This window comes from Garra rufa, chromosome 18, assembly GCF_049309525.1.
Source record: "Garra rufa chromosome 18, GarRuf1.0, whole genome shotgun sequence".
NCBI classification, from domain to species: Eukaryota; Metazoa; Chordata; class Actinopteri; order Cypriniformes; family Cyprinidae; genus Garra; species Garra rufa.
The window spans coordinates 41,408,915-41,431,055 of record NC_133378.1 but is presented as its reverse complement, the minus strand read 5'-3'; the positions used below and the strand labels follow the sequence as shown (position 1 = coordinate 41,431,055).

Genomic DNA, 22,141 nt, shown 5'->3' with positions numbered 1-22,141 from the left:
GCTGGAAAATGCATTGTTCTTCACCAAACTGTTGTTGGATTGTTGGAAGAAGTTGCTGTTGGAGGGTGTTTTGGTACCATTCTTTATTCATGGCTGTGTTTTTGTGAGTGAGCCCACTCCCTTGGATGAGAAGCAACCCCACACATGAATGGTCTCAGGATGCTTTACCAGAGCCTTTATCCAGATGCCCCAAACAATCGGAAAGAGGCTTCATCTGAGAATATGACTTTGCCCCAGTCCTCAGCAGTCCATTCGCCATACTTCTTGCAGAAGATCAATCTGTCCCTGATGTTTTTTTTGGAGAGAAGTGGCTTCTTTGCTGCCCTTCTTGACACCAGGCCATCTTCCAAAAGTCTTGGCCTCACTGTGCGTCAGATGCGCTCACACCTGCCTGCTGCCATTCCTGAGCAAGCTCTGCACTGGTGGCACTCCGATCCCGCAGCTCAATCCTCTTTAGGAGACCATCCTGGCGCTTGCTGGACTTTCTTGGACGCCCTGAAACCTTCTTAACAAGAATTGAACCTCTTTCCTTGAAGTTCTTGATGATCCTTTCAATTGTTGATTTAGGTGCAATCTTAGTAGCCACAATATCTTTGCCTGTGAAGCCATTTTTATGCAACGCAATGATGGCTGCACGCGTTTCTTTGCAGGTCACCATGGTTAACAATGGAAAACAATGATTTCAAGCATCACCCTCCTTTTAACATGTCAAGTCTGCCATTCGAACCCAATCAGCCTGACATAATGATCTCCAGCTTTGTGCTCTTCAACATTCTCACCTGAGTTAACAAGGCGATTACTGAAATGATCTCAGCAGCTCCTTTAATGACAGCAATGAAATGCAGTGGAAAGTTTTTTTCGGGATTAAGTTAATTTTCATGGCAAAGAAGGACTATGCTATTCATCTGATCACTCTTCATAACATTCTGGAGTATATGCAAATTGCTATTATAAAAACTTAAGCAGCAACTTTTCCAATTTCCAATATTTAGGTAATTCTCAAAACTTTTGGCCACGACTGTACACTTGACAATACTTCACAAAACTTCACCTTTACAGCAGCGCTAACAAGCATTAAAGACATTGGAACTGCAATGCTACAGCACTGTACAGCATTGTAATTTATGTTTTAATGTAGTATTATGCACGTCGAGGGGGCTAGTTGGCCACCAGTGATGCGCGGGTCAATGTAAAAAGAACCCGAACCCGACTGACGTTTTCAACTAACCCGCCCGCCTCGGACCGCAAAAAAAAAAAAAGAATATCCTGACCCGCATGTTTCATATTTGCGACTGACACCAGCGATTATATGCGGCTGCGGTGGAGATGCGTTCACTGTCAAACATTCTGCATTATTTGGGTAATTTTGTCAAAAGAAATGTTCTTGATTACAAGAAAAATACAGATTGCTCTTGTTGTGATTTATTTTGTCTTTCCTTTATACAGATTTAAATAGTTTCATTTTCGAAGTACTCTAAATCATGTCAGTAATTCTCCGATGTTAAATATGATCAAGAATTATTTTATTTCGATCTACAGTGTTATAAAAGTTAAGAAAAAGATTAGCCTATAGCCCTAAATATATATAGACTACAAGCTATTTTTTTTTCTTAACTTTTAACTTCTTATAGAAATTATCAAGAATATTAAATCAACTTAATAGGCTAGGTTAACAAATTGTCTTATACAAACATAACGAATGCACTTCAAAACAAAGTTTTCATATATAAGTTCAGGAATCACGAATATGACAAAATAATATTGTTTTATATTGGTATAGCTATAATAGTTGTGTCAAATGAATAGGGAAATTATAGTGCCTTGAATTTATTAAGTAATGTTTAATTTCGTTCGTTTCGCTCTCTGGAAATATGAAGAAAAAATACTGTTTTTACTTGGAATCGTTTTTAATCCCTGGTTTTAAAGAAGCATATACATGAGATAATTTATATATTATTGCTTGAATAAACGTTTAAAAATAGTGCTAGAAATTGTATAATTAAGGAAATTAAACAGACCTAGGCATTTGAAAAGACATAGTGAAATGTGTCTAATAATTCCAAAAAGAAAGAGAAGCATTGGACATAATCATAATCAAATATTGGAGACATTTATTAGGAATACCATTTTCTTAACAATTAAGATGTGTTTATCCAGTCTAATCTGGCTCTCACCGGACTTTCCCAACAAAAATCCCACCCCCTCTCAGAAAATACATAAAGCTGACATTTATGAGCTATATGCGTTTAAAAGTAGTCTATTAAAATGGTACAATGGCATTGCTCAGTTCAACGTGTTGGGAAATCTGGCATTGTGTCCCGCGTCAGCAATTATTCAACAGTTAATAACGCTTAACATTCAAAAGATAAATATTATTCAGCCAGTAAAGTGTAGGTCTGTGTATTTCATAGAAAATTGTGTCTAGTACTTGTGAGCGGGTGAAAAATCACGCAACAAGGGTGGCTGTGTGAGTGAGAGCCCCGGAGGGTGGAATTTATTAACAATTTGAAGACGTGCTGAGGTGGAAGGGGAAATAGCGTGCGGTGCTCCGTGAGTCTTGTGCAATCTCCGAGTGCTAGGCGGGTCCGTGCTCGTGCGGGCTGATCGGTCACACGCTGCTCTCTGGAGAGGAAGACGGAAAACAAACATTAGTCTGTGCTCCGCGGAGAGGTCTCACCAAATGTGTGGCGCACACGGCTTATCTGGCCGCGGCCGGAGTGGAAACAGCTGTGATCGATCAGCCGGTGATGGGGAAGCGCAGCTGATCTGTGTGTGTTTCCAGGGCGACGCGGATTGAAGCTCGGGGCGCTCGTCACACTCTCCCCCCCAAGCGTTGTCCTGGCCCTGCGGGAGATATAAGGGGACAATAGGGGAGATATAGGGGGTGGGTGGGGAGTGACCCCTGCCAGACCTGCGAAAGCTAACCAAATTCTGGAGAGGCCGTCTGCGTTGGCGTTGGCAGCTCCGGCTCGGTGTTGCACGGTGAAGTGGAAATCCTGGAGTGCGAGAAACCAACGGGTCACCCTGGCATTAGTCTCCTTAGCCTTTGCCATCCATTGGAAGGGTGCATGGTCTGTTAGGAGGGTGAACTTTCTGCCCAGAAGATAGTAGCGCAACTCCAGGATCGCCCACTTCCATTGGATGGGCAGCCGTGGCCTAATGGTTAGAGAGTTGGACTTGTAATCCAAAGGTTGCAGGTTCGATTCTCAGGTCCGGCAGGGATTGTAGGTGGGGGGAGTGAATGTACAGCACTCTCTCCACCCTCAATACCACGGCTGAGGTGAGTCCCTTGAGCAAGGCACCGATCCCCCAACTGCTCCCCGGGCGCCGCAGCAATGGCTGCCCACTGCTCCGGGTGTGTGTTCACGGTGTGTGTGTGTGTTCACTACTGTGTGTGTGCACTTGGATGGGTTAAATGCAGAGCACAAATTCCTAGTATGGGTCACCATACTTGGCCTCACCTCACTTCCTTTCCTTTTCCTTTTCACAGCCAGAGCTTCCTTCTCGACGGCCGCATACTTCTTCTCGGGAGGGGTCAGCTTTCGACTAATGTACAGGACCGGATGCTCTTCCCCCTCGAGGACCTGAGACAGGACGGCCCCCAGTCCTGTGTCGGACCCATCGGTCTGTAACAGAAAGGGACAGTTAAAGTCTGGGGCACGTAATACGGGTTCTGACGTTAGGGCCCGCTTGACTTCTAAAAAGGCCGTCTCAGCTTCTGGGGTCTGTCCCTTTCTGGTTAGGTCTGACAGGGGGGCAGCGAGGGAGGAGAAGTTGGGGATGAAGCAGCGGTAGTATCCCGCCAACCCCAAAAAGGCTCGTACCTGGGACTTTGTAGTGGGCTGTGGCGCTGAACGGACTGCCTCTACCTTCTTTTCCTGAGGTTTAATCAACCCTCTGCCGACTTGAAACCCCAGGTACTTTGCTTCGGAGAGGGCCAGATGACATTTGCGGGGGTTGGCGGTGAGTCCAGCCCTTCGTAACTCTGTCAGCGCCCTCCGCAGACGGTCCAGATGGTCCTCCCAATGCTCAGAATGGATGACTACGTCATTCGAGGTAGGCGGCGGCGTAAGACTGATGGGGGCGGAGTAGGACATCCATCATCCGTTGGAACGTGGCTGGAGCTCCATGTAAGCCGAAGGGGAGGGTCCGGTATTGCCAATGGCCACTGGGGGTCGAAAAGGCGGTCTTTGGTTTTGCGCTTTCGGTCAGTGGTACCTGCCAGTAGCCTTTGGTCAGGTCGAGGGTGGAGATGTACCGGGCCCTCCCTAGGCCGACCAGGTGTTGCAGCTCAGTCTTCTGAACAGGCGTCAGCAAGGGGTTCATATTGACAACCACGGGAGTCGAGGTGACGAGGGTGGCTACCTGGTCCCGGTTCCCCGTCCACTTTTTCAGTAAGTTGATATGGTACAGTTGCTCCTCTCTCCGTTTTCCCGGTTGGCGCACCCGGTAAGTGACAGGTCCAATCCTTTCCACGATGGTATAGGGGCCTTGCCAAGTGGCCAGGAACTTGCAGGCAGCGTTGGGGATCAGGACCATGACATGGTCGCCCGGTTGGAACTCCCGTGGTTGGACCTTTCGGTTGTATTGGCGCTGCTGAGCCTGTTGAGCTTTGGTGAGGTGTTCCCGGACTAATGGCATGACTCTTTCAATTCTCTCCCTCGTACTCCTGACGTGCTCGACTACGGAGCGTAGTGGTGCCGGCTGCCGCTCCCAGGCTTCTCTGGCCACATCAAGGAGTCCGCGGGGTTGACGGCCAAACAACAGCTCAAACGGAGTAAAGCCAGTGGAAGCTTGGGGGACCTCTCGGATTCCAAACAGGACATATGGTAACATCAGGTCCCAGTCGCGTCGATCTTCGGCTGCCACTCTCCTCAACATCTGCTTCAGGGTCTGATTGAAGGGTTCGACCAAGCCGTCGGTCTGATTGAAGCTCGGGGCGCTCGTCACACACTATATAAATTACTAGTTAAATTGGCATCTTTATTTCAAACGACCCGACCGACCGCAACCCGAATATCATTAGAAATATTTTTGGATGACTCGTAACCGCGGGTAACCGCTCATTTTGGATCAACCCGCGCATCACTGTTGGCCACCACTATAGCTAGCAATAGCTGTAGCAAACAATAGGTGATCAATCACCTATCGATACATCATATAGCGCTCGCTGTTCTTGCCAAAGTTGAACGAGTTCATCCTCTTTCTCGATAGTCCAAGTCGCCATGGCGCTGTCATGTTCATCTTGTTCTGTGGTTTTTTCAACAGCACACATGTCACGTTTTCAATCCGACAGCTCCCGAAGTTTTTATTAATATTTTGAATATTGCTGTGTGCCTCACCTTCCACTTCTAGCATCACAAATAAACTCAAAACTATCATCAACAGGTTCATTAATTAATTTATTCATAATTGAGAATGTCAACTTGCTAACATGCTAATAACATGCTAGTCATATTAGAAACATGTTAATTACATTAGAATCTCCCGACTGCATCTCTAGAGCTCAGCCACAGTGATCTTTGGGTTCTTCTTTACCTCTCTCACCAAGGCTCTTCTCCCCCGATAGCTCTAGGAAGGGTTCTGGTCGTCCCAAACGTCTTCCATTTAAGGATTATGGAGGCCACTGTGCTCTTAGAAACCTTAAGTGCAGTAGAAATTTTTTTGTAACCTTGGCCAGATCTGTGCCTTGCCACAATTCTGTCTCTGAGCTCTTCAGGCAGTTCCTTTGACCTCATGATTCTCATTTGCTCTGACATCCACTGTGAGCTGTAAGGTCTTGTATAGACAGGTGTGTGGCTTTCCTAATCAAGTCCAATCAGTATAATCAAACACAGCTGGACTCAAATGAAGGTGTAGAACCATCTCAAGGATGATCAGAAGAAATGGACAGCACCTGAGTTAAATATATGAGTGTCACAGCAAAGGGTCTGAATACTTAGGACCATGTGACATTTCAGTTTTTCCTTTTTAATAAATCTGCAAACATGTCAACAATTCTGTGTTTTTCTGTCAATATGGAGTGCTGTGTGTACATTAACGAGGAAAAAAATTAACTTAAATGATTTCAGCAAATGGCTGCAATATAACAAAGAGTCAAACATTTAAGGGGGTCTGAATACTTTCCGTACCCACTGTATATATATCAAACTTTAAGATTTTAAAACTACTTTAAACTTCAGACTATTTGCAGACTGAAAATCGTCAAACATATTTAAAACAGTAAAACTTTTTTAACTTTCTGGTCCAGCTTTCTCAAGCCAACTTAAATTTGTCTTGACAAACTTTTTTTATCTAGTTATTTAATTAAAACACCAAAAGTCTATAGACATTCTACACATAATTGGAATTTTTTTCCTGTCTATTTTTATTTTATTTTCGCTTGTCATTGAAGTTTTAGTGTTATTTTAATTATTTTGTTTAATATCTATATAGTTTTTTTAAGAGATTTGGCAACTAGCTGAAAATTAAAGATGTTTAAGGTTTTTTTTATGTAAGGGATATTCAACGGCTTGCCGTGCATTGAAGAATTTAAAATGAACTTCACGGAGGCAACCGCCCAAGGTTGTCCATGTAAAAAATTTTAATGCACGGCAAACCGTTGATTATCCCTTACATAAAAAAAACTTAAACATCTTTTATTTTCAGCTAGTTGTCAAGTCTCATTTAAAATGCATGTATGGATTATTTCACAATTCTAACTTTTTTCTTGCAGTTCATACAGAGTTTATATCTTACTATTTAGATTTGTATATAAACACTATTTGTATATAAACTCATAATTGTGAGGAAAAAAGTCTGAATTATGAGTTAAAATTCCATGCCACTTTTCAGTTAATTTCTGATAGCAAAACTCTTTCTAATGGTTTTACTTTTAGTGCGTTTTCTTAAGCATTTGTTTTGTGTCTCTGCAGGGTCTCCTTGTGGCCGTAATCTTCTGCTTTTGTAATGGAGAGGTATGACTTAATTATTTCATTACTTAATAAGTAATGCTTTATTATTAACTATATTAATCATTATTATACCACTTTATATACTCTTTATATACATTATAAACTCTAGCACTGGTAGTATGAAGTATGCTTTTCACTTTCCAGCATAAACCAGAAGTAATATGAACAGTGATTTCAAACTTTTTTCCTGCAGTTATTTAATCAGACTACTAAAAATACTTGTTAGAACTAATAAACATTATTAATGTGCTTTATTTATATATAAGAGTATATTGAGCTTTGAAAATAATTATAGTAAAATAAAATAAAAACATTTCAGACAAATGCAGCTGAAACCTTAACATTTTGTTAGTGTCTAAAGCAAAAGAGCTGTAAAAATTCTGAAAATATTTTACCTTTTTGAAACAAATATATGACATATTAATTAATCTGTATACATTAAATTATTTAATTTATGTGTCATGTTTGTGATTTTATTCATGTAATCAAAACAGGCTCGTGATTTAAGCTTTATTTATTTAGAAACACAAGTTTTTAAAATTAAATTATTTTTACAAGTAAGTGCCTCTGCTGCTACTGCATTGATGTTTACATTTAAGCCTTTATCGCCGATAATATAGTGCACTAGAAACAAGCTACAGTGCCCTCCACTAATATTGGCACCCTTGGTAAATATGAGCAAAGGTGGATGTGAAAATAAATCTGCATAATGTATCCTTTTGATCTTTCATTCAAAAAATTCACAAAATTCTAACCTGTCATTGAAGTAAAACAATAAACCGTGGGGGTGAAATCTTATTATGAAATAAATGTTTTTCTCTATTTCATGTTGGCCATTATTATTGACACCCAATTACTGCAACGTCCTTTTCCCAAGATAACAGTTCTGAGTTTTCTCCAACAATGTCTAATGAGTTTGGAGAACACCTGACAAGAGATCAGAGACCATTCCTTCAAACAGAATCTCTCTCTTCCCAGCTTCATGTTGGTGCTTCTTCTCTTCAGTTACCATACAGGGTTCAGGTCAGGGACACAATTTTGTGCTGATTTTGATGTTTGTTTTGGATCATTGTCCTGCTGGAAGATGCAACCATGGCCCATTATAAGACTCCCAACAGAGGCAGTCAGGTTTTGATTTTTTATCTGCTGGTATTTGATAGAATCCATGAAGCCATGTATCTAAACAAGATTTCCAGGACCTCCGGCAGAAAAATAGGTCCACAATATTAAAGACCCAGCAGTATTTTTAACTGTGAGCATGGGGTACTTTTTTATCCCTGTCTGCACCAAAACCATCTGGTGGGTTAGCTGCTAAAAAGCTCATTTTTAGTTTTATCTGACCATAGAAGCCAGTCCTGTTTGAAGTTCCAATCATGTCTGACAAGTGAATATGCTGGAGTTTGTTTTGGGGTGAGCCAGGAGGACTTTTCTTGAAACTCTCTGGAACAACATGTGGTGATGTAGGGGCTGTTTGATCCTTTTATTTTAGGCTTTCTGACCCCAAGACCCAACAATTCTCTGCAATTCTCCAACTGTGATCCTTGGAGAGTCTTTGGCCACTCAAACTCTCCTCCTCATCGTGCATTAGGATGATATAGACACATGTCCTCTTCTAGGCAGATTTGTAACATCTTTAGTTGATTGGAACTTCTAAATTATTGTCCTGATGGTGGGAATGGGGATTTTCAATGCTTTAGCTCTTTTCTCACAGCCACTTTCTGTTTTGTGAAGCTCAACAAACTTGTTCTGCACATCAGAACTACAGTCGTGGCCAAAAGTTTTGAGAATGACACAAATATTAGTTTTCACAAAGTTTGCTGCTAAACTGCTTTTAGATCTTTGTTTCAGTTGTTTCTGTGATGTACTGAAATATAATTACAAGCACTTCATATGTTTCAAAGGCTTTTATCGACAATTACATGACATTTATGCAAAGAGTCAGTATTTGCAGTGTTGGCCCTTCTTTTTCAGGACCTCTGCAATTCGACTGGGCATGCTCTCAATCAACTTCTGGGCCAAATCCTGACTGATAGCAACCCATTCTTTCATAATCACTTCTTGGAGTTTGTCAGAATTAGTGGGTTTTTGTTTGTCCACCCGCCTCTTGAGGATTGACCACAAGTTCTCAATGGGATTAAGATCTGGGGAGTTTCCAGGCCATGGACCCAAAATTTCAACGTTTTGGTCCCCGAGCCACTTAGTTATCACTTTTGCCTTATGGCACAGTGTTCCATCGTGCTGGAAAATGCATTGTTCTTCACCAAACTGTTGTTGGATTGTTGGAAGAAGTTGCTGTTGGAGGGTGTTTTGGTACCATTCTTTATTCATGGCTGTGTTTTTGGGCAAAATTGTGAGTGAGCCCACTCCCTTGGATGAGAAGCAACCCCACACATGAATGGTCTCAGGATGCTTTACTGTTGGCATGACACAGGACTGATGGTAGCGCTCACCTTTTCTTCTCCGGACAAGCCTTTTTCCAGATGCCCCAAACAATCGGAAAGAGGCTTCATCGGAGAATATGACTTTGCCCCAGTCCTCAGCAGTCCATTCGCCATACTTTTTGCAGAAGATCAATCTGTCCCTGATGTTTCTTTGGAGAAAAGTGGCTTCTTTGCTGCCCTTCTTGACACCAGGCCATCTTCCAAAAGTCTTGGCCTCACTGTGTGTTCAGATGTGCTCACACCTGCCTGCTGCCATTCCTGAGCAAGCTCTGCACTGGTGGCACTCCGATCCCACGGCTGAATCCTCTTTAGGAGACCATCCTGGCACTTGCTGGACTTTCTTGGACGCCCTGAAGCCTTCTTAACAAGAATTGAACCTCTTTCCTTGAAGTTCTTGATGATCCTATAAATTGTTGATTTAGGTGCAATCTTAGTAGCCACAATATCCTTGCCTGTGAAGCCATTTTTATGCAACGCAATGATGGCTGCACGCGTTTCTTTGCAGGTCACCATGGTTAACAATGGAAGAACAATGATTTCAAGCATCACCCTTCTTTTAACATGTCAAGTCTGCCATTCGAACCCAATCAGCCTGACATAATGATCTCCAGCCTTGTGCTCGTCAACATTCTCACCCGAGTTTACAAGATGATTACTGAAATGATCTCAGCAGGTCCTTTAATGACAGCAATGAAATGCATTTTAAAGTTTTTTTGGGATTAAGTTAATTTTCATGGCAAAGAAGGACTATGCAATTCATCTGATCACTCTTCATAACATTCTGGAGTATATGCAAATTGCTATTATAAAAACTTAAGCAGCAACTTCCAATATTTATGTAATTCTCAAAACTGTTGGCCACGACTGTACATTCTTTAGTTTTGGCTTTTGTGTTCCTCATATTTATAATCCTGTGGAACAGAAAGTCATGACTGGACAATTTTATACTCGTAGCCACCTTGGTGTGCTTAAAAATTTGTAATATTAATGGGAATATACTTTAGAGATATTTTACTTAGACAAATTTCTAGGGGTGCCAATAATGGTGGCCAACGTGAACTAGAGAAAAACGTTTATTTCATAATGAGATTTTCCCCTCAGTTTCCATCGTTTTACTTAAAGAAAACGTTAGAATTTGTGAATTTTTCGAATGAAAGATCTAAAAGATAAACAATGCAGATTTGTTTTCACAGTCACCTTTGCTCTTATTTACCAAGGGTGCCAATATTAGTGGAGGGCACTGTATATGATGCATGGTTGTTGTCCCGCAGGTGCAGTTGGCGCTGCGGCGTAAGTTTGCGCAATATCGAGGTCAGTGGAAACGCCGGCGTCTGGTGACCACCGACTCTCACTGTAATTACCACACAAACTCATCCATCACCGAGACCAGCCGCGTCACCATCAGCCTTGAGCACGACCCGGGCAACACAAGCGGTGCCACGCTAAACGGCCAGACCAACGGCAAACGCTGCTCCAGCGATGACCCCGACGACTGCGACGTACCCGAGTCCACTGAAATATGAGCGTCAGCGCAAACACACTAATGTCACCAACATTAGAGCAACCCCTAGCTAACAAACGTCTTCTAAGAACAGTTTGCCAATGTTCATATTAAGTTATTAAAACATTATTTCTGAATGTTCTCTGAACTAACAGTTGATGAACACTTACGAGAATGTTTAGGGAACATTCCGTTTTATTGTTTTTGAATGTTTTCTGAACGTTCCAAAACAAGGTTACGAATTCAACGCTGTAGGAATGTTGCTTTGAAATGTTTCCGAAACATTTACCTATCCAATATTCTTGTAGTGATTAGAGTGTTATGCAAAGGTAACAAAAATGTTTCTTACAACGTTCTACTTTATTTTCACCTTAAGGGGAGACACTGCAGGCAAAAAAAGTATTTTAATGCATCTATCAAGTTTGAGATTTTGGGCTTTTTGGTGTTTCATAAAGTGTTTTTTCAGACTAGTAGAAAGAAAACACCCAAAAGACACTGTTAAGTGTTTCTTTTATATCTATTTGTGTCAATAGATTTTAATTACAATGCATATTTTTAAAGGCTGTTTCCTTAAAATGAGTTTTTTTCTTTTACACTGAGCCATAAATCTCCACTTCAGTAGCACTTACACACACCAAACTTTACAGTTTTATTCCTGTCTATATTCTGAAGGTTTTTACAGAGGGATTTGTTCATATATAATTTGCTTGATTTTATACATTTTATTCCTCCAAAAATGGTTAAAAAAATACATTGTTTTCTGTCTGTTCTAAATTTTTGATGAAATGAGATACCCAAAATCCCCTCTGTAAAAACATTTGATTCTAATATGTCAAACTAATTAAACAAGAATTTTGAAACGGACTTCATCCAGTGTTTAGATTTTTGTACTAGAAATGTATGCAAATTAGCGCATATTTCATTAAATAATGGCTCATTTGCATATTTAAACCTAACATTTTAGAAAACCTGTAATACAAAAAATGTTTGCAATTATCAATGTAATCAATCAGTTGGGTAAGTAAGGTCATAACCATTAGTTCATTTTTTAACCCTTAAATATGACGTTATATAAACATTTATTTTTAATATTCTAAGAACGTTAAAATGCAGTTTTCGTGTTGTAATTAGAGCATGATTTAAAGGTTACAAAAACATTTCTTGCTTCATTCTACTAACTTTATTTTCACCTGAAATATAACATTATTTGAGCGTTTTTTTAACATTCTAAGAAGTTAAAATGTCACGATTGGAATGTTTTTTAAGGCCAGACACTGCAGGTGAATAGGGTTAAAAAATGAACTAATAGTTATCACCTTTTTACCCAGTTTATTGATTACATTGATCATTGCAAACATTTTTTGTATTATAAGTTTTCTAAATTGTTAGGTTTAAATATGCAAATGAGCCATTATTTAATGAAATATGCGCTAATTTGCATACATTTCTAGTACAAAAATCTACGCTGGATGAAGTCAGCTTCAAAAATATGCATTGCAATTGAAATCTATTGTTTTTTGGGTGTTTTATTTCCACTAGTTTGAAAAAACACTATGAAAAACCAAAAAGCCCAACATCTCAAACTTGACAAGCACATGAAAAAAAACAACGTTTTTGCTTGCAGTGTCTCCCCTTAAAGGTTACAAAAAGTTCAAATACAAGAACATTCCGAGAAGATTGTTCTAAGAATGTTTTCACTTAACATTATGAGAATGTTTATCAAATATTAATAGTTATAAGTATGTTCTACAAATATTACCTAACATCTGAACATTTATGGAACTTTTAAAGAACGTTAGTGAAAGTCCTGTTAGCTGGTAACGTTTAAAAACGTCCAAACGGCCATCTAAAATGTTAAAGTATAGAACGTTATTCAAGACTAGATAACTTTGAGTGAACGTTCTATTAACGTTACCAGAAGAGCGTTTGTTTGTAACTTTGAGATTTCCAGAACGTTAACTAAAGTTCTGAGAACGTTCCTTGTTAGCTGGGTTGTACTTGTGACGTATGACGAGTAACAAAAGTTATTTCTGTTTATAGATAAATTAATGTATTAGTGTTTTATTTGTCCTTTCAAACACTTTATAGCCTATTTGTACATTGAAACATCAGTCTGACTGTAAAGTTATTGTTCACGTATTCTCGATCTAAATGCAAGGAATGCATATGTGTTGATATGAAAAAAGAAAAAACAATGAATACATATACACCAAACGAATATTTCCGCTTGTCTCGCGGTCCGTACACGCACAACTTGGAGTACTTGTTGGTATTATTATCTGTTACTGTAGTATTTTTTTGAATACTCGGGTCCTATGTGTAGTGCGCCAATGCGTCTTTTCGCGCCCGCGGGAGTTTTGCGTGGGATGCAGCGGAAAGCTTAATATAGCGGGGCTTTTTGTACATAGAAAGATATGATGTTGTAAATAAGTTATTGTATAAACGCTTGTTTTTCACTGAATGTATCTGGATTATGAGCCCATCGAGAGGAGTTTGTAAAATGTCATGTTTTATTTGCTTTTGTGTGGTCATTGGAAAACGCGAAAAGACAAAACATTCCATTTTGACTTGTTAACACTGAAATATCGCTCTTTGTGTTTGTGTAAACTCAATAAAAGCACTTGCATTTGAACTTCCAATATATGTGATGTGTATTGTGTAAATTATCCAGAAAGCAAACGTTCCCATATGGTTTCCACTGGGTTATTTAAGGAGGAAACCGAATAATAGTTTTCTAAAGGTTATGTTTGGGTTTTATAACCATAAACCTTCCCAAAACGTTACAAGGAGGTTTTTGCTATAACCTAGTGAGAACCTACACAGAACGTTGTCTTTTTCGTTTTTTTTTTATTTTACATTTATTTTAGCCTATAACCCAGGGCATCTGCGCCATATTCACTCTAGGTTTCCTGAGGAAGCTACACGGATCCTTGTAACATAAATAGACGCAAAAGTCCATTAAGTTTTTATTTATGTATTTGAAAAGCGTTTCAGGATACTGAGTCACCTACAGATGCATTGTTCATATGAATGCAGAACAAGTCACTCTTAAGATGTGCTTTCCTTAGACTCAACTGCATAAGAGTTGTACTTGTGACGTATGACAAGTAAAAGAGTTAATTCTGTTTATAGATTAATGTATTAGTGTTTTATTTGTACTTTCAAACACTTTATAGCCTATGTGTACATTTAAACATCAGTCTGACTGTAAAGTTGCTGTTCGCGTATTTATATTTCGATCTAAATGCAAGGAATGCATGTGTTGATATGAAAAAAGAAAAAAAGAAAAAAATGAATGTAAACCAAACAAATATTTCCGCTTGTACGTGTTCCGCTCCATCTCGCGGTCCGTTTACGCACTACTTAAAGTACTTGTTGGTATTATCATCTGGTACTGTAGTATATTTTTTGGATGCTCATTCATTTTGGAAATTATTCCTAGTGTAGTGCAGTAGTGCGCCGACGCGTCTTTTCGCGCCCGCGGGACTTTTGCGCGGGATGGAGCGGAAAGCGGAATATAGCGGGACTTTTTGTACATATAAAGATTTGATGTTGTAAATAAGTTATTGTATAAACGCTTGTGTTTTTCATTGAATGTATCTGGATCATGAGCCCATCGAGAGGAGTAAAATGTAAAATGTCACGTTTTATTTGTTTTTGTGTGGTCATTGGAAAACGCGAAAAGACAAAACATTCCATTTTGACTTGTTAATACTGAAATATCGCTTTTTGTGTTCGTGTAAACTCAATTGATGTGTATTGTGTAAATTATCCAGTAAGAAAATGTTCATCACATATGTTTTTTTAAGGAGGAAACCAAATAATAGCTTTCCAAAGGTTATGTTTGGGTTTTATAACCATAAACCAATCTTCCCAGAACGTTACAGAGAGGTTTTTGCTATAACCTAGTGACAACCTACACTATTTTACATTTATTTTAGCCTATCTGCACCATATTCTCTCAAGGTTTCCTGAAGAAGCTACACGTATCCTTGTAACATAAATAGACGCAAACGTCCGTGAAGTTTTCATTTATTTATTTGAAAAGCCTTTCAGGATACTGAGTCACCTACAGATGCATTGTTCATATGAATACAGAATGAGTCACTCTTAAAATGTGCTTTCCTTATACTGCATAAGAATGGCGTTCTTGAACAATCCACGAAGGACATCCAAGCCTCAGTTGAAATGTTCAGATTTTTTTCAATGCGTTCACCTTGGTCTTTATTAGTGCACAACAGAGCTCTTTGAGTTGCCCATCCATTCGTCATTCCAGCACATAACTTTGCATTCTGCAACCTTGTGTTTACGAAGCCAGGTTTTTAACAACTAAATGGTCTTATCTATAACACTAATTCTACATAATTCAAACTGTTTTACCATATGCTTATAAAGTCTTGAACATCGGAAAAGGACGAGGTCCCACCGAAATTTGAACTCGGATCGCTGGATTCAAAGTCCAGAGTGCTAACCATTACACCATGGGACCGCTGCAACAACACAGCGAAAAAACTCCTTTAGAAAACATAGACAACACAACTGCCAACGTTTAACCTCGTACAGCCGTTTTTAAACACGTACGCACTTTATTAACTAATATACAAAAACATTACAGCAGCTGTTTCGCCATAAAAATCACCATCATTACAAATTAGCATTATTTAACGTCTAGCTTGCTATGCTTGCTTGCTTTGATTTGATTTGAATGATTTCCAAAACATAGTATAAAAATAGTAGTAAACATAATAGAACAGTTGCGATGTGATATGTAATGTAATTTAATGTGAAAATAGATACAGTTTTGTTTCATAAACTCTCAAACTCATGCTAATCTCATTTCAGTTTAAGCCCATGAGCTTCATCACTTTCAGCTGAACATGTTTCAACGTTATTATAGGCTATTATTCATAAACTGCGATCCCAACAGAAGCTTCAATAATTAATCTCCTCAAACATCTTCAGCTGAGGTGAAAATACATGCTTAAACAGTGTGAACGACTGTGAGGAGAGGTTTGCAGGAAGCTAACAAAATACAAACGTTTAGCAAGTTACCATTACAGTAATTTATGGAACCGCTATTTCTACATTTCTAGGCTAGTAATGTTCTAATTTTTATAATTATGATGAGTGTCCAACTAAAATATTTCAGAAAAAACGTTCCACGCACGATGTATAAGTAAATGTTCTATTTTTATCAGTTTCATGAATGTCCAACTAAAAACGCTAAATGTATGGCTAAATGTTTTGTGCTAACGATTAGAAAACGTTTTTCTCTGAACCATCTGAAACTAAGTAGTAATGTTCTATTTTTATGGTTTGATGAATTTTCAGAAAGAAAAAAAAAAAATCAGAAAAAACGTTCCACAAACAATAAATGGCTAAATGTTTAGCTAAGGATTTGAGAATGTTTTTTTCTGAACTATCTGAAACTAGTAATGTTCTATTTTTATAAGTTTGATGAATGTCCAACTAAAACCGCTAAATGTATAGCTAAATGTTTTGTACTAACGATTTGAGAATGTTTTTTTCTGAACCATCTGAAACTAATGCCGCGTTCCAGGCAACCCGTAACAGTGATGCCAGATCGGGTTGACGATTTCCAGCCCAAAAGCTCACCAAAACCCACCCACTTCAACAAAAACCAGCCCAAATTTTAACTGCCAAAATAATGAGAATTTTATTGCCATGTCAAGGTTGATAAGGACCATTTTTATCTCTTTAAAAAAAGAATAATGACAAAGTAAAATAAAGATAAATCAATTCACAGGAATATGGATCAAAACAGTCCGAAAATATGCGTAAAATGTCTTCTTTTCAAAGTGGAAATTAACCGATGACTTTAACCCTTGGAAAAACACATGCATCACTTTCAATGTCCACAGTAAAAATATGCTAATTTCTGTGCAAAAAGTGTACAATAAAGTGATGAGAAACAAATGTAATGTAGCTGGCATTTACGTTCATGCACACACCCACGTTTTCTTATTTCAGTTACAATTATATTTAGAAGTCTTCTATTCATCTCTCATGTGTAATCCACTTAGACTTTTTATCGTGTAATTTACATTTAGGCCACTTTCCATCGCAATTACTTAAAATGAATAAATGAATAAGCTGCATATTCAGAATCTTGCCCAAAAGCGAAGAAAAAAGCAGCTGATTGGGCGGCTTTTTTTTTTTTTTTAAAGCAGCCCAGATTTTGTCTACCCGCCCAATGCGTTATTCTCCGGTCCAAGCCGATCAAAAGAAGCCCAATTGGGCGGAAACCCGCCCAATCTGGCAACACTGACCCGTAACCCGTGTTTTTCCGACCTTCTACCAGTGAAAGTGCACTGGAACGGCAGTCAAACCTGTGACTTCCCACTCGTGAACTCGTACTAGATCGATGTACCCTACTCCCAGTTACGAGTTCTGACGTAACACAGCCCGCCAAACAACAATGTCAGCCCTAATGGGTGCAGTGTTCATGTAGTACACGGTGGAAAAGTAGAGCTTAGGACAATATAACGTTGCAATCAAATTAATAATAATATAAAAATAATAATAATTCATAAATATGCCCAGGCAGTTTGGCGTGACTTGCCTGGAACGCTACAAAGTCGTGAGTCGTGGTTTGAAGTGGTGATTTACCAGTTAAAAAACCTGCCTGGAACGCAGCATAAGTAGGCTAGTAGTGTTCTGTTTTCATCAGTTTGATAAATGTCCAATTAAAATGTTTTAGAAAAAACGTTCCACGAACAATGTATGGCTAAATGCTTTGTGCTAACGATTTGAGAACGTTTTTCAAAACCACATGGCATTAAATGAACGTACTATTTAAGCAACTAGAAGAATGTTTCCTCATAACTGAGGGAATCTACGTTAGCCGAAGTTCTGAGAACGTTCACTATTATCTAAAATAGAATAGAATAGAATAGAATAGAATGATGTTCTGTTGCATCTCTACCGAAGCAGCTGCTTAATCTTGTCGCTGTTATCAGCTGCTTTATTTCCTCAGATTTGGACAGTTTTACTGGTCTGTAGGGGATCGTCAGTGCATTTGCTGTTTGTGTTCGTGTGTTTTCACGGTTGTGTGTTCTGTCAAGATGTTTTCTCAGCTCTGTCTTGATTTATTCATGACATCTGTGACGCAGAGCTGCAAATTCATGAATTACTGATCGACATCCAGACATTCCTGCAGCCGGAGAAACTCTCCAGACGATCCGGAGTCAGTGTGCACGATCCGGTGTCACCACTAGATGGAACTATAAACCAGAAAAATCAACTAAACAGGAACAGCACGAGTCTTGAAGGACTTGATCAGTGCCTTGAGGAGCTGCAGATGAAATCAAGATTTGTTCAACTCAAACTGGAAATATTCTGCAACCATTTGACCTCGTAAGTAAACCAGACGAAGAACAATCAGACTAGAAAACGGATTCAGACTGGTTTATAATGTCTAGACATTTGCTGGCTTTCTAAAACAACTGTTTTTTGTTCTACAAAAGCTCTGGTAACTTGATGAAAATGTCATTTCTGAACGTTCAAAACGTTTAGTCGTGATTGGAACATTATTTAAGAACGGTTCTTCTTCTAATTTTATTTTTACCCAAAATAGAAGGTGGTTTGAACATTTATTTGTAACGTTCTAAGATGTTATAAGAATGTTTTCTTCTTTTAAGTTTTGATATGTTGCTCGTTAAGTAAAAATAACACCATGGGAATGTTCCAAGAATGTTGTGTAGAATATTTCTTAAACCTTTATATATTTTTTTGAAATGTCACAAAAAGTTGTGAGAATTATTCTCTTGATTTTCTATCAACATTGTTGCTAAATGTTGACATTTAATAATGTTGAATGATGATAATAATAATAATATTAATAATAAAAATAAAAACATTTATACCTGTTGCATTTATTAATTTAGTAAATGCATTTTTTCTAAGTGACTTAAAACAGTTGAACAACAAAGGAACCAACAATATTAGCAACGTTTAGTTTTATTATAAAACTTTAACTGTGTTTGCTCCAGGTTTATGTGACCTTTTCTACTGAAAAAAAAACATATTTTAATAATAATAATAAAAAAAAACATTTATAGCAGTTGCATTTATTAATTTAGCAGATGCATTTACCAAAGTGACTAAAAACAGATGCAAAAATAAAAAAGAAATTGAACAATAAGGAGCTGACTATATTATTAATGATTAGTTTTTTATTATAAACATTTAACTGTATTTTCTCGAGATTTATTGATCTTTTCGACTGAAAAACAAAAATATATTTTAATAATAATAATAAAAACATTTATATCAGTTGCATTTATTAATCTAGCAGATGCATTTTCCAAAGTGGCTTAAAACAATTGCAAAAAACAACAAAAAACAATATTATCAATGTTTAGTTTCAATTATAAAACTTTAACTATTTTTCCAGAATTATGTGACTTTTTCTACTGGAAAAACAAAAGCATATTTTAATAATAAAAACATTAATGTTAGTTGCATTTATTAATGTAGCAGATGCATTTTTCCAAAGTGACTCAAAACAGTTGCAAAATTAAATAAATAAATTGCTAAATTGATTAAATGAATAAATCAAACAATAAGGAACCAACTCTTTTTTTTCTAGATCTATGTGACCGTTTCTACTAAAAAACAAAAACATATAATAATAATAATAATAATAATAATAATAATAATAATAAAAACATTTAAACCAGTTGCATTTATTAATTTAGCAGATGGATTTTTTTCCAAAGTGACTTAAAACAATTGCAAAAAAAAATAATAATAAATTGAACATTAAAGAACCAATATTATTGTCAATGTTTAGTTTTAATTATAAAACTTTACCTTTTTTTTCAGATTTATGTGACATTTTTGACTGAAAAATAAAAACATATTTTAATAATAATAACAAAAACATTTATACCAGTTGCATTTATTAATTGTGACTTATTAAGTGACTTAAAACTACACAATAAGGAACCATCAAAATTAGCAATGTTTAGTTTTATTATAAAACTTTACCTGTATTTTCTCCAATTTATGACCCTTTCTGCTGAAAAACAAAAACATTTTAATAATAATAATAATAATAATTATATCATTTGTATGTATTAATTTAGCAGATGCATTTTCCTAAGTGACTTAAAACAATTGCAAAACTAAAAAAATAAACTAAACATTAAGGAACCAACAATATGATAAATGTTTTGTATTAACTAGCTTAATGTGACCTTTTCTACTGAAAAACAAAACAAATTTTAGTAAAAAAGCAAAGCGCATGTGTTCTTTGCGTTTCCGATGTTCATTAAACAAACTGAATGGTTTTTAGACAAACATTGTTCAGTTATTTTCCAGACTCTTTCAGCCTTGTAAAAATACACAAACATTTTAATGAGAGAAAATGGCTTTTGAAATATCCAAAAATAATGAGGTGGATAAAAAGGAATGTTGGATTGCAGGAACAATATTAAAAGTGTTTACCTTCCTGAAAAATGAAAACACTTTGCTTCATGTACATTGATGATTCACCCAAAATAACTCACACCGCGCTCACGGATCGAACCTGCTGCTAGCAGCATGAAAGTCTATACCTGTATTTTATTTATCTATTTTTTTATCTGTGGAAAAAGTAAAGGTAGCACATAATAGCAGTAGTTGACGTGGCTGCTGTCGCTTCTGAGGTCATGTGTTATTTAAGTTGTTATTGACTGATAATCTTCTCCCTCTGGAACTTTATTAATACACACAGGAACATCTTACATAACACACAGAGCACACGTGACTCCAGATAAAGAGCGGGAGCTGCGTCTGAATGTGAGGAAGTGAAGGACTGATGGCTTTCTCAGGAGGCTGATTGTTTTCTGATGTGTCTCAGGAGCACTCACACTCTCAGAGGAAGAGACTCATTACAACTGATGAGAGTCACACTTAAGATTGAGTGAAAACACTTCATACGCACCTCTTCTCTCTCTCTCTATGTGTGTGTGTGTGTATGTGTGTGTGTGTGTGTCCTGCATGTAACTGATCAAGTTCATGAACACACACATACTGGTATTTCTATCATTATGGGTTCATTCCATAGCCGTAATGGTTTTTCTGCAGTCCAAATACTTCATTCTGTGTAATTGAAAAGCTTGTCCCCACAAGAACGAAATGTACTGGTATTACTATAGTTTATATATGTCCTCATATTGTAGTGAATAGCTGAACCACACACACACCTCCTCCTCATGTGACTCTTTAATCCTGTGATGACTAACTTTAGTCCAGGTCCTCATTAGAGTTAATCTCAACATTTGCCTAATTACTGTTTCCTGATTAAGATGGATTTACAACACACACACACACACACACACACACACACACACACACACACACACACACACACCAGTCATATCATTAACAGAAACTCAACACAAGAGCAATGAGGCGTCAAAAACCAAAACACAGATGAGACACAGCTGTGATAGTCATAATGACCAGCAGATCTATCTGAATATCTAGCTATTCACCCTCCCATCCATCTGTCCGTCATCTATCTATCTATCTATCTATCTATCTATCTATCTATCTATCTATCTATCTATCATCTATCTATCTATCTATCTATCTATCTATCTATCTATCTATCTATCTATCTGTCTATCTGTCTATCTGTCTGTCTGTCTGTCTGTCTGTCATGTATCCATCCATAGATCTGTCATCTATAATTCTTCTGTCCATCCATCCCTCCATCCATCTGTCTGTAATCTATCCATCCATCTATCCATTCTTCTATCTGTCTGTCATTTACCATTCATTCATCTATCGCTTGATCCATTAGTCCATCCATCTATCTGTGTCGTCCATCCATTCATCCCTCCATCCATCCCTTCATCTGTCTGTCATCTATCCATTTGTCATCCATCCATCCATCCCTCCATTCATCCATCCTTCCATCCCTCTATCTATCCATCCATCTATCTATGTCTCATCTATCCATTTGTCTATCCTTCCATCCATCCCTCTATCCATTTTCTGTCATCTATCTATTCATCCATCTATCATTCATGCATCTCTCTGTCCATCCCTCTGTCTGTCATCTATCCATTCATCCATCCATCCCTCAATCTATCCATCCATCTATCTATTTGTCCATCAATCCAACTGTCTATCTGTCTGTCATCCATCCATCCATCCATCCATCCATCCATCCATCCATCCATCCTTCCATCCGTCTATCATCTATCCATTCACCTGTAATTTATCTATCCATC

At 37.8% G+C, this 22,141-nt stretch overlaps 1 protein-coding gene and 1 non-coding gene across 2 annotated transcripts in view; one reads left to right on the top strand and one right to left on the bottom strand.

Annotated features, from left to right (window-relative positions):
- calcrl2 (calcitonin receptor-like 2) overlaps positions 1-13,534 on the top strand; it is a 41,812-nt gene extending 28,278 nt beyond the window's left edge. The window contains exons 11-12 of the mRNA XM_073822785.1: positions 6,915-6,956; positions 10,666-13,534. Of these exons, the coding sequence (XP_073678886.1) occupies positions 6,915-6,956; positions 10,666-10,917 (294 nt within the window). The 3' untranslated portion in view covers positions 10,918-13,534. The remainder of the gene's footprint in view (positions 1-6,914; positions 6,957-10,665) is intronic.
- A 1,778-nt stretch (positions 13,535-15,312) lies between these two features.
- Positions 15,313-15,384, bottom strand: trnaq-uug (transfer RNA glutamine (anticodon UUG)). Its single transcript has one exon. It is a non-coding gene; the product is annotated as a tRNA-Gln (tRNA).
- Between the last annotated feature and the right edge of the window lie 6,757 nt (positions 15,385-22,141).